The 12551-nt window shown below is 41.6% G+C and overlaps 1 protein-coding gene across 1 annotated transcript in view; it reads right to left on the bottom strand.

The window, feature by feature from the left end:
• map1ab (microtubule-associated protein 1Ab) overlaps positions 1–12243 on the bottom strand; it is a 119541-nt gene extending 107298 nt beyond the window's left edge. The window contains exon 1 of the mRNA XM_033634570.2: positions 11939–12243. Coding sequence (XP_033490461.2) covers positions 11939–12206 — 268 coding nt within the window. The 5' untranslated portion in view covers positions 12207–12243. The remainder of the gene's footprint in view (positions 1–11938) is intronic.
• Positions 12244–12551: the final 308 nt, after the last annotated feature.

Here is a 12551-nt window from a genome sequence, read left to right as displayed (position 1 = left end):
CCTGTCTCCAAAATGTTCATAAGCATGGGTCAAAGTTTCTCCTATAACGTCTGCTTTTATAGATCACAACTTTTGCGTGCGAAGTGGCGTACGCCTCTTTCAGGCCTCGTTTTATGCAAAAGCAATGTTTATAAATGAGACCCCACGACTTTTGGTCCCACGAACCAAACAATCAAGGTCTTGAGAAAATGTGATGGACATTTCCTGTATTTTCTGACATTTAAAACACTTAATGATTAAATTATTAAATAATCAAATCTATTGCTAGAACAAATAATACATGATAGCACTATACCAGTTGGAATAAGCCAGTTAAAGGGACAGTTTACCCCAAAATTAAAAATACCTTTTTTTCCTCTTACTTGTGGTGCTATTCATGAATCTAGAGTGTTTTGGTGTGAGTTGCTGAGTGTTGGAGATATGTGTGTTGGCTGTAGAGATGTCTGCCTTCTCTCCAATATAAAAGAACTAGACACTCGGCTTGTGGTGCTCAAAGCCCCAAAAACTAAACTAAAATAAAATACATTTGATAAACTCAACAGCAATGTAGGGTTTGGCGATATGGCCCTAAAATAATATCACAATATTTCAGGGTATTTTTGCAACAACGATATTTTTGACAATGTGACAAATTTGTACAAAAAAAAAAAAAAAAATCAATTTAAGAAAATAGAATTGCAACAAAATAAGTGATAAAATGATCTCCCATTTCTTTAGTTTGTGAACAACAACAGTAACTCAGAGTGAGATTCAGACTCTGTAATGCAACACAAAAAATGTCCCCTGGGATCTATATATATATAAATCAACAGGTGATTTCCTTCTTTTAGCAAAATCCTAATTGACTGAGTTGTGTTTTTTCCACCTGGACCTTTATGCTCTGCCATTTCTCCTGTAATCATCACGCTGTAACCTGTGACAGGCTGTTATGATACCACAACTATCACACATTCACATATATGGAGTTTTTTGTTGAGCTGCGAGCGTCACGTAGGTTTACATTACCAAAGGTTTATGACAAAATCACTTGACGACACTGACTCCTGTGTGCACACGGTGAGAGAGGAGAGGGAGAGACGCTGTGCTGCTGCCAGAGGAGCCGCTGAATGAGTTCCCTCTGAGTGGTAAGTCACTACAAGAGTCTGAGAAGTCCGGGGCTGTTCATAAAACATTCAGGACGCCACAGTTTATTCCACACTACTGAAGCTGCTCCTCTTTTTGGAACCACTGCTGAGTCAGTAATAATTTCACTTTCAGCCATGCTTGTTGTTGCCGTGGTTACTGGTATGACATCAATATGTCAACAAGTTGAAATATCACAAGTATCATGACAGGAATTTTTCATAACATTTTTAAAAATATACCAGTATTATTGTGAACGAGGTGATATGGCACACTACAGTAGAGTCTATTTCCAGAAATCATGACCTGGTTACTCAGATAATCCACAGACACTGTTGTGAGCTGTTTTATGTATCATCTTTCAGAAAGAAGCGTACATCTACTGCTAGCTCACCTAGCACCACTGAGCTCGCTAACGTTACAAGCTAACATTACAGCTCAGCCTGGGAGCACACCATTAAGGTAACAAGCACAGGCTACCCATCCATAAGTAGATGCACACTTCCTTCTGCTCAGTGATACAGTTGGCAGGTGTGGTTCAGTAGACAGAAAATAGTTCCTACATGTAAGTGCTCTGTGGATTATCTTGAGTAACTGGGTCATGATTGCTGTTAAGAGACATTGCTGTTGAGTTTTTCAGATGTATTTTTTTGGCGCTTTGAGCACCACAAGCTGAGTGCCATCTAGTTCCATTATATTGGAGAGAAGGCAGACTTCTCTATGGCCGATATCTCCAACACTCAGCAACTCACATCAAAACAATCTAGAGTGATGAATAGCACTACAGGTAAGAAGAAAAATATGCATTTTTGATTTTAGGACTTTTATAACTTTTTAGGCTTTTATACTAGTTCTATTTTGTCCTTTTAGTTGTCAGTATCTGTTCAAAGTCACAGAGTCATCCAGACCTGCACATCAATATGCATGATGACAGCCCAGCTTGGGACCCTCCACTGCATGGGAGAGAGTCACTAATGCTCCCACTGAAAAGCTTAGGGAAGCGTCTGTATGCTGCTTATGGGATGAGGAATATTACCAGATGTCCATTTGCCAAATCAACGACTTAGGTCTCATCCTTGAAACCTTCTTACTCGTAAAACTAAAACATACTGCTTGATGAAGCAGAAATCTTCCTCAGCTTTGTGGTTGTTTTATAGAATTAAACAGGTTCACTGCTGCACTTTATGACCAACAGGAGGAAAAACACCCACTGTAACTGCAGTTCTCACTGGCCACAGCTGCAGTGAGTGTTTTCTGCTCTCCAGTTTCAGGGAGGCAGTAATGAGCCCATTACCAGAAGGAAGCAAAGAGGATGCTGCACTCAGAAACCTACTTAGACAACTGACATTTTGAATGGTTGTCTGTCTCTATGTGCCAGTCCTGTGATAGTCTGGCGACCTGTCCAGGGTGTACCCCACCTCACGTCCAATGTCAGCCCCCCACTACCCCTAACAGGATAAGCGGTTATGGAAAATGAATGAACATAAAATGAATAATGCCTGCACTGAAATATTCAGAATTATTTGGTTTCCCTATGGCAACATACAGACTCAGTAAAGCCCTGATCAGACAGACTGCTTTTTAGCAGCCTTTTTTAATGAGAGTGTAGCTTTTTGCTGCTGAGCATGTCATATTTCTGCAGGAGCGCCCTGAACAACTTGAGTTGAAAAAACTCAAAGCAGAAAAGCGCCTGATATCAATTGTGCTTTTTCTCATCAACCAATCAGATGAATTGAGAGGCAGGCCTTCTGTGATGAGATGCTTGCAGTAATTAAAAAAAGACAAAGGGAGTCACTCTTTTATTAATTTGTAGATTAGAACAAAAAAAGCAGTGCAGTGAGCCTCGTGTTTTGCAACCTGCAAAAAGCACTCTGTCTGATCTGGGCCTTTTTATGTCTTAAGGCTGAGCTAGGGACGGGCATTGCAAATGAGCTTTGGCTATAAATGCTGTGGTGTGTGGCATTTTCGTATGCTACATACAGTCCCTATACAAATAAACATTAAATAAAATAAAATAAAGATTAATTCATTTAATCTGAATAAGACCTGAACCAAAGTACGACCAGTAAAGCTGTGTGACTCAAATCATCCTGAGCATTAAAGTATGCAACATCAGTATCTGACGATACGCCTTGCTATCGGCAAGTAAGATGATATTCGCCAACGGCAGTTGCTCAAGTTTTGCTGATGTGTCACATCAGCTTTGTGCAGGCTAAAAAGCAGGGCTCAAGACTAACAACATCCCGTTGTCCTGGAGACAATAGAAAACATGTTTGGGATGAACAGAGATTTTCCCCAGGACGCCGCTGGTACAAAAAGACGCAGTAAACTCACTATCGACGCATCAGGGAACATACCCTGTTGGTTTCCTGACAATGCTACATTGTGAACAACAAATCCGTGTTAAAATCGGCAGGAGGACAGCTAGCTAACATTAGCTGTTAGCAGCCAGTGGCCACAACTAACTGCTGACAGAGTTTGCATTGAGTTACATGATTCGGTAAAAATGAATACAAGGCGTAGCAGGTAAAGTGAAATGCTCTTGTGATGTGTTCAGTTTAATCTTGTAAAATGCAGTTTTTAGGTGAATAACTCCAATAAATACAATTGTGTGAAGGAGAAATTTGTTGATGTTTCCACAGCAATATGAAATAGTTTTTAGGGAATTACGATATAGTAAAAGACTTTTGATGCAGTTCTTTTTAAAAGATGTTTTTCATCTGACAGTTTATATGTAAGGTTGATTCAGAAGGCCCTGATCACACAGAAAATGTTTAAGCAGCTGGAGGCGGCTTTTTGTAATTGTTTTTAAAGAGAATTAAGCGTTTTGCTTGCGGTTTTTGTGTTGCAACCCGCCTCGCATTTCTGCACTCTAGGCGCCTGGTAGTTTTTGCCGCAGCTCTCTGAACTCCTCGAGTTGAAAAAACTTCAGCTCAGAGTGGAAAGGCGACCCATGTCATCTCAGCTTTTTTCCCATTTTCTAATGAGATGATTTGAGAGGCGGGCCTGCTGTGGTGGTCACGACAACAAGTTTACAGCTTGCAAACCATGGAGGAGAAACTGGTGGTAGTGGTTGCTGGATACCCAGAGCTATACGGCCCTATGATAGACAGCAGGTTGTCAAACTGCCCCTGAATCATCCTAAAATAAGTCTGGAAACAGCCATCATGGAGGAGAAGCTCCTGGACCAACTGGTTGTACTCCCCATGATCCACCCCCTTTTTTAGGGTCTCATGTACCCACACAGATCTCTGTTTATCTGCTGACAACCTCTCACCCTCAACCAGAGCTACAGCAAGTACCCTCTGCCTCAACATGTCAGGAACTAGATACTTATTACCATGAAACAAATAAAATTAATAGACTTAGACTTACTTTATTTGTCCCAGAGGGAAATTCGTTTCCACTAACTGTACATTTACAGAGATATATTCATGGTGGATTGATTACATATAAAGGTTAGGATAAGGCAGTGATGACATGGTTGCTGATTTGTTTTTTTTCTAGCAGCATTCAATTTAAAAAAAATAAATAAATAAACGTAGCACAACCTGCAAAACGCTTTCTGTGTGATTGGGGCCTTAATTTATATAATTGAATTTGTGCTCATTCAAAGATGAAGCAATGAAGAACCTAAATCAGATTAGCTAATTTTAATAAGGAGATTCCTGTTTTCCCTTCACAAAATGGGGAATAAAACATAATAAAAACAACAAAAACATCAGTATCGATATCGACTCAGATTCAGTTCATCCCTACATTAAAACAATCCACCTCTTTTTAGTATCTGTGGTCTTATAAAGTGGCTGTAAAATGTTTATAGTTTCCTCTTTCAGGAAGATATGACAAAGACATGATTGTTTGGAGCCTAGTGGCAGAGTGGACTCTGCTGCCCCCCTCATAATTCACCACAGCAGCTGTTCTCTGTGAAGGACAAGACTACAAAGTTTTTACAGCCACTTTCCAAACCTACAAGGGACGAGCCTCTGGTGCTCCAAAGGTGGGAGAATGGAAGAGGTGTGAAATGTTGATAATGGTATTAATTCAAATATGTTATCACGTAATACCTCATCAGTTGTTGAATGAGTCATTACCTGCACTGTGTGTAAAATGTTTCATCACTTCCCTCTTTGAGATGCAGCCAAAGGAATATGGCTGCTTAATGCTGCAGAACACCTACACCCTCTTTATGTAGGGGGAAGTGTCACAACACTGTTTCAAAGTTATATCCAATATAAAATCTACACTCAGGGTTGGAACATGGTGTCTTCATGCTGTCTGAGGTGAGAGGGGAAGAGCATTAAGCTCAGTGTCAGAACCACAGTCACACTAATTTTCTATTTCACCGCCTCCAGGTTTCTGATCTGCTAAACCTAAAAGGTGTTAGGCCTGAAAGTCCTTCCCTGCACCTCTGGGGAGAACACTGAATACCAAGCTCAGGACATGTTAGTGATGTTTGATCACCCTCTCTCCTCAGGAACAATAAAGTCTAATAGGTATTTGGTGCAGGGACACTGAAAGAAAACAAACTGTAGTGGACAAACACACGGTGCAGAAACTGGGCCTCAAATAACAGAACAAATAGATGGTGAAATGTATATATGACTCAAACATATACACAAAATGTCTGTACATCTGCAGAGCAATGTTGTATTAGTTAAGTAACATATCTTTGAAGCGGTTATGGGCTTTACTCAGTTCTCCCCTAAAACAAGATATATAGTTTTCCTCTAACCTGTAGTGCTATTTATCAATCAAGATTGTTTTGGTGTGAGTTGCTGAATGTTGAAGATATTGCTAGCTCACCTAGCACCACAAGCATCTCATCCATGAGTAGATGCACGATTCCTTCTGCACAGTGACAAGGTTGGAGGCAAAGACAGTGGATAAACCAAGACGGTCCACTGCGAGTCAGTTTCCTGTATCAGTGTCACGTGGGGTTCGCGACCACCACGCCCCTTTAGGAGACTAACAGCAGGTCCTGAGTCCATTAACTTCAGTGGGAGAAATGAACACGATTACAGATTATGGCCGATTCTTTCGCCCCATAGTCACGGAAGCAAATGTTGGACCCATTTATCACAAGCCACATATCTTCAGAACATTCCGACACCAAAATAGCAAATTTCAGACGGACAAATCAGGAGAAAATTTACTTTGTTCAAGACCTGTCTCTGTCTCAACAACACACTCTCACGAGATCTGGCAACAGATATCTCCTCTCTGGTGCTGAAATCAGTGCAGTTTCACCAAAGATACTGGATTAAAAAAATATTTTTTTCCAGCGGATATCTTAGTTACAACATGATTGAGCTAGCAAAGCAGTTTTGTGTTGCTATGTGTGGTATTTATTCAGTTTTGGGAAATCATGATGTCTAGAAACATCAGTGGCTGCAGCTGACAGGGACAGCTACTCCAGTTAGCTCAATCATGTTGTAACTAAGACATCTGCTGGAAAAAAAAAAAAAAAAAAAATTCACGGACGGTTTATTTATTTAGCTTACGGCCAGTAAGCGTACACACATGTTGACGGAAGTGAGGTTGGGGATACTCGTCTTTGATTGGCGGTTCTCCATCGTTTTTGATTGGGGTACGGGGGACAACGCCTACTTAGGAGACCGGAAATGTAAACCATTTCATACAATGGGAGTATATTGTAGGTGGGCCATCTTGTAGTAATCCAGTATCTTTGTTGGAGGTTGCAGTTCAGGAGAAAGAAAATAGTCCCCACATGAAACTGCTCAAATGTAGATTGATAAATAGCACTACAGTTTAGGGGTGGGCGATATGACCCTAAAATAATATCAGAATATATCAGGGTATTTTTGCGATAATGATTTTCTTGACATTATGACAAATTAGTAAAAAAAAACAAAAAAAAAACATTTATTATCAATTTAAGAAAATAGAATTGCAACAAAATAAGTGATATAGTTTTACAGTTTGCCTTTAAATATTCAGTAAAAAATAAACAAAAATTATTTATCATTTCTTTAGTTTGTGAACAACAACAGTAACTCAGAGTGAGATTCAGATTCTGTATACAATATTAATAGTGCAACAAAATAAAATATACCATAAATTACACATTTAAACAGCTCCCAAACACAAAAAATGTCCCCTGGGATCTATATATACGTAAATCAACAGGTGATTTCCTTCTTTTAGCAAAATCCTAAATGACTGAGTTGTGTTTTTTCCACCTGGACCTTTATGCTCTGCCATTTCTCCTGTAATCATCACGCTGTAACCTGTGACAGGCTGTTATGATACCACAACTATCACACATTCACATATATGGAGTTTATGTCAAGCCGTGAGCGTCATGTAGGTTTACATTGCCAGAGGTTTAACCATTTGACGACACCGACTGCCAACCTCGACTCCTATGGAGAGGGAGAAACGCTGTGCTGCTGCCAGAGGAGCCGCTGAATGAGTTCCCTCTGAGCAGTAAGTCACTAAAAGAGTCTGAGAAGTCTGGGGCTGTTCATAAAAACAGTCAGGACGTCACAGTTTATTCCACACTACTGAAGCTGCTCCTCTTTCTGGAACAACTGCATAGTCTGTAATAATTTTGCTTTCAGCCATGCTTGTTATTGCCGTGGGTAACAGTGTAATCTGTCAATACGTCAGTAAGCGAGTATCACAATATGAATTTTTCATATATTAAAAATTACACCGGTGTTATAATGGAAGGGGTAATATGACACACACCTACTGGCCGCTGGATCTACCAGTCGTCGTGGCTAATGAGTCAAAAAGTTGACACTGAACTTGACTGACTTTTGACTTTCACACAGGACGCAAACAGCGGTCTCCCAGGTAAAAGTCCAGAGTTTGGTTGACCCACCCACCTCCCCTCTCACTGACTTTATGCTGACTTTCTCACTCTTTATACCACAGTAGTTGCCAGAAGCATAAAAAATGTTGCTGCCCGGTGCATCTCATATTGCAGAGTCACTTTATTCTATTCAACACTTTGTCTGCCATTTTTTAGTCACTTTATTCATCTGATGTAGCAATTTTATTTTATCTTTTATTTATCTATTATTATCTTTAATTTTTATTCTTATTTTTTCTCTTTAATCTTATTCTTATTTAATGTTATCTTATCGTATCTTAATGCCAAGGTCCCCCAAGATGACAATGAATTATTTAAAAGAATAACAGGTAGATTATTTAAATATAATTGTTGACCTTACATTAAAGAAACAAAGCAATGTCAAGACATCACATTGGGATCCGAGGAAGTTAATTTCATTATAGAGACTAAACAATTAGACAAAAACATTATTGTTACATTAATTCATAAGAAAAGAGTCAGTAGTTGCGGCACTGTTGAGATTTCAAGGAAATCAAACTGGTCCAAACAAAAACATCTTTAACCTCTGTCTTTTATGACGACAGCACTGCAGTGTGGGTGACTTGTTGCCGGCCTACATAAGGACCCTGCAGCTAACATGTAATGAGAGGCGAGGGCAGGTCGTTCGCATTGACTCACACTTGAAACACCGACCTGGGCAAAAGAATCGATGCAAATGAACGATGGAGGTGTGATACTGAGTAGCAGAGCAGTAGCGTCCCTGATGCTGGTAAGAGGAGGTCAGAGGGGATGGATGGGGTTGCTATGACGTCAGACTGGCATCTAAAAGAGCGACTGATCATCTGGACTGAGAGCAGCTTAGACTGGGCAATGGCACAGCAGAAAAATTGCTGACTGGCACACCCCTGAGTCTGCACACAGCCACATCCTTCACAACCGCTCAACATCCCCAAACTTCAGACATCCCACACTGACAGGATGACTGGAGCCTGATGCAGCTCCTCAAGAGGGGAGGAAGCGTTTGAAGCCGCTGAGATATTCAGCTGAGTAATGATGCCTGAGTGTGACAAAGGAAGCAGGAGAGAGAAAGCTACGTGTTTTCCTTTATAATATCCGTGAAGCTGTTGTGTTCTCGCTGCTGAGCACAGCCTGCAGATGTTTGTTTACTGGTTTGAGGGAACAGGACACTGCCATGCAGGAATACACACATGTAGAGACACACATGCCAAACACACATTCGCCTGCTCAAATGTAAACTGCATTTTAGATGTCTGCTGCAACAACTTACAGGCTCATTATTGTGCAGGGTGGAAATAAATGTTTTACTAGGGACTGTTCGTTACTTATGAGGGGGAGGAGGGGGTAGTGCAAAAGGGAAGAGGCGTGCCGTATAATTTTTTTAAGCCCTGGGGAGGAACATATGTTTGTTTTGGCTTAGGGGAGGGATTTACAACTCCAAATAACTGTATTTGCATTCATTTTAAAAGTGAAGCGTGTAAGATTCAGGGGGATTTGGTGGCATCTAGTGGTGAACTGCAGATTGCAACCAGCTAAAACGTCCTTTAGTGTTCATTGTTCTGGAGGTTTTTACCAGGAGTTACCCACAGAGGACTCTTCCGCTCCAAAAGAAACAAACCAGGTGATTTAAACCCGTAAATACACCAAATAAAGTAGTGTCATGGTAAGGTTAGGGTCAGAGACTCCAGTGGCCGACGCAAAAAATGCCAATGGCCCTATCTAGAGCCAGAGTTTGGTTTTTCTGTTCTGGGCTACTGTACATGGCAGTGCAACATGGCAGTGTCCATAAACAAGGTCCTGTTTCATGTAGATGTAATCTGCTCATTCTTAAGCCCAGTTCAGACCAATGATTCGCAACGTGACGAGTTGAAACAGGCAACTAAATTTACTTGCAATGCGCCATTGTGCAACGTTCTAAAAACCTGCCGGTTCACAGCAATGCAACTAGATGAAACGGTGTATCATCTCTATGCAACAGCTCTCTGTACTTCTGTTCTGATTTGCAGCTTTTGTGGCTGAATATAATTTGTAGCTTCTTAAAATATGAATGAGGATCGTGATGGTGAGATACTGGCTACAGCTGCATTTGTAGTAGTGATGAAACGGTGGAAAACAAACAAAACCAGCATCAGATGGACTGTATTCATAATAAATATGCCACAATAATGTAAATAACCAGCGCCAATTTAATAAGTCAAAGAGACTGTGTGTGTGGATGTCGGGGGGACATAAGCACATACAGTGAGCAGCAGAAGTGACCCACCGTCTGACACTGGCACACCATGAGGACGGAAACAGAGGGCTCAGCAGGGGACAGAGCACTTGCCGCAGCAAGTGAACACACCATCTGCCTTCATTTTGACTTGGCCAGCGGACTTCACTACAAGCGGATGCTTTACGTTCTAAAACCAGCTGCCGGCGATTTGAACAGCTGAGTTGCAGGTGACACAATCAGCCTAGCTGAGTCGAGCTCAGACGGCCAGTTCACACCACTGCAACTTCTCTCTGAAACATTCCGCTCCGTCGTAATCCAAGTGCCCTGAAGCCGCGGCATGCAAAATTGACTTGAAAAGATGTAATTTACTCCACTTTTATCGCATCATTTCTCACCGTGGTCAGTTAGCCTGCAGGAGTGCTGTGTTTACATTGCAACTTGCATGAGACTAGTGGTGGTGCAGGCTAACTGACCACGGTGAGAAATGATAGCGATAAAAGTGGAGTAAATTACGTCTTTTCAAGTCAATTTTGCATGCCGTGGCTTCAGGGCACTTGGATTATGATGGACGAGCTGTTCTGACGTTTTTGAAATGCATTAGCTGAGTTTTATTACATTTTCAAAATGTGGGTTCCATGCACTTCAAGTGTAGCTGTTATTCCGGCTAGCTGTTATCCTCCGATATCCCAAACGAGTTTTGTGGATTAAAAAACTACACTGGACTTCTTGTCAGCATGAGGGTCAGTAAGTACTGTCTGTATTTTCTTTCTAAAGTGGCTATTTCCTTTAAGGTAACAATAACACAACGATTTTTATTTTAAGATAATTATACACAAAAGAAAATATACTTTTTATATTATATCCCATTTCTGCCACTATATCGGGGGACATATTGGCCATCTGAATCCCTAAATCTGTCTGTGGATTTAGAAGGCAAATATTGCCAAAATTACACCATTAATCACAGCCAGGAGCTACAAAAACAGAAATTATGGTTAGACTTTCAAATTTCTGACGGTCCTTGAACACATCATGTGCAACCAAAGCATCCCTCTGAAACAACATAACCAAACTCATTTAACATTTGGCCAAAAATAAACTGCTTGCAGTGACTAACCAGCATGAACGACAAGAGTGAAGAACAGAGGGGTTTTTTTAACTCCAGGATTTCATCTTCAACTTTTCATTTTCAGACATCACAGGGTACGTTTTTTAAAATCTAATAATTGATTTGTGGTGGAGGCAGGGTCATGCATTTTCCTCCAGTCACTACAAGAGGCTCAAGGAAACATATTTGTCGCTTCGGGGAGTCACACCCCAGCCACACCTCTCCTCTGGTAAGTAAAGAACAGTCCCTTATTTTACTCATCTTATCCAGCTGTGCTGTGCTGATCAGTCAGTGATCTCTGCCTAATCTGTATTTGATTCACACACTGATAAAACAGAGTGCAGTATTTTGGTAAAACAGAGAGACAGGCTGTTTGCTAAATTACTGCTCTGTTAAAGACAGAACACCTCTGCTGCATCCACAACTTGAGTCTGCAATTTCGCAGTCATAGAGTTCACAGTGGGCAAGAGAAAATGCGTGGTGTCCCATGGTGCAATGCTGCAGCAGCTGCCTCTACCTATGGATACTATCCTGTCCATTGCGTCAAAACATTTCTCTCCTGTTGATGTTTGAATCACTTTCCATCCCGGAGCTGCAGTCACAGCTGCCCAGCAGATAACAACCACAGACCGGTGATTCGTCCGTCACTCACCCCGCTCTATCTGCGCTCTGGCGGTGTCCAGCTGGTGCTCCGTGCCGATCTCCCCGATCACTATCAGCATGTAGTAGGAGCCCCGGTTGAACGGCACCCCGCGCCGCCGTCTCCCTCCTCCTCGGCGGTACCGTAGTGGCTCCTCGGACCCCGGCGGCGGCGGAGCGCTGTAGCCCTCGTCTTCCTCAACCACCGGGAGCGCACCTCGCACCGGGATCTCCATGGCAACAACCCCTGGAGCCGACGCCGTGGCTGACTCCATCGCCATGACAACTACCGGTGTGAGCGAGGGGAATAGTGTGGTGGGGTGGGAGGAGGGAGGAGGGGGCGGAGGATGAGGAGGATGCGGAGAGGTGAGGGAGGGGAGGGAGGTGAAGACAGGGGATAACGTGTCAAACCGCACGGATTATTGATAAACATTTATTTCCGGTGGAGCTTTCAAAATAAGAGTGCTTCAGTGACTGTGGCACTGAGAGCTGTAAAATGTTATTATTGAGCTGGAAGAAGTTTTTATTTTTATTTTATTTTATTATCCTCTTCCTCTATCTATAAAAATTAATTATGCCATGATAACATACTTTAAATGTATTTACATATATAATAACTCACTGAC

The sequence above is a fragment of the Epinephelus lanceolatus genome, chromosome 5 (genome assembly GCF_041903045.1).
Source record: "Epinephelus lanceolatus isolate andai-2023 chromosome 5, ASM4190304v1, whole genome shotgun sequence".
Lineage (NCBI taxonomy): Eukaryota > Metazoa > Chordata > Actinopteri > Perciformes > Serranidae > Epinephelus > Epinephelus lanceolatus.
This window is presented reverse-complemented; position numbering and strand designations above follow the sequence as displayed.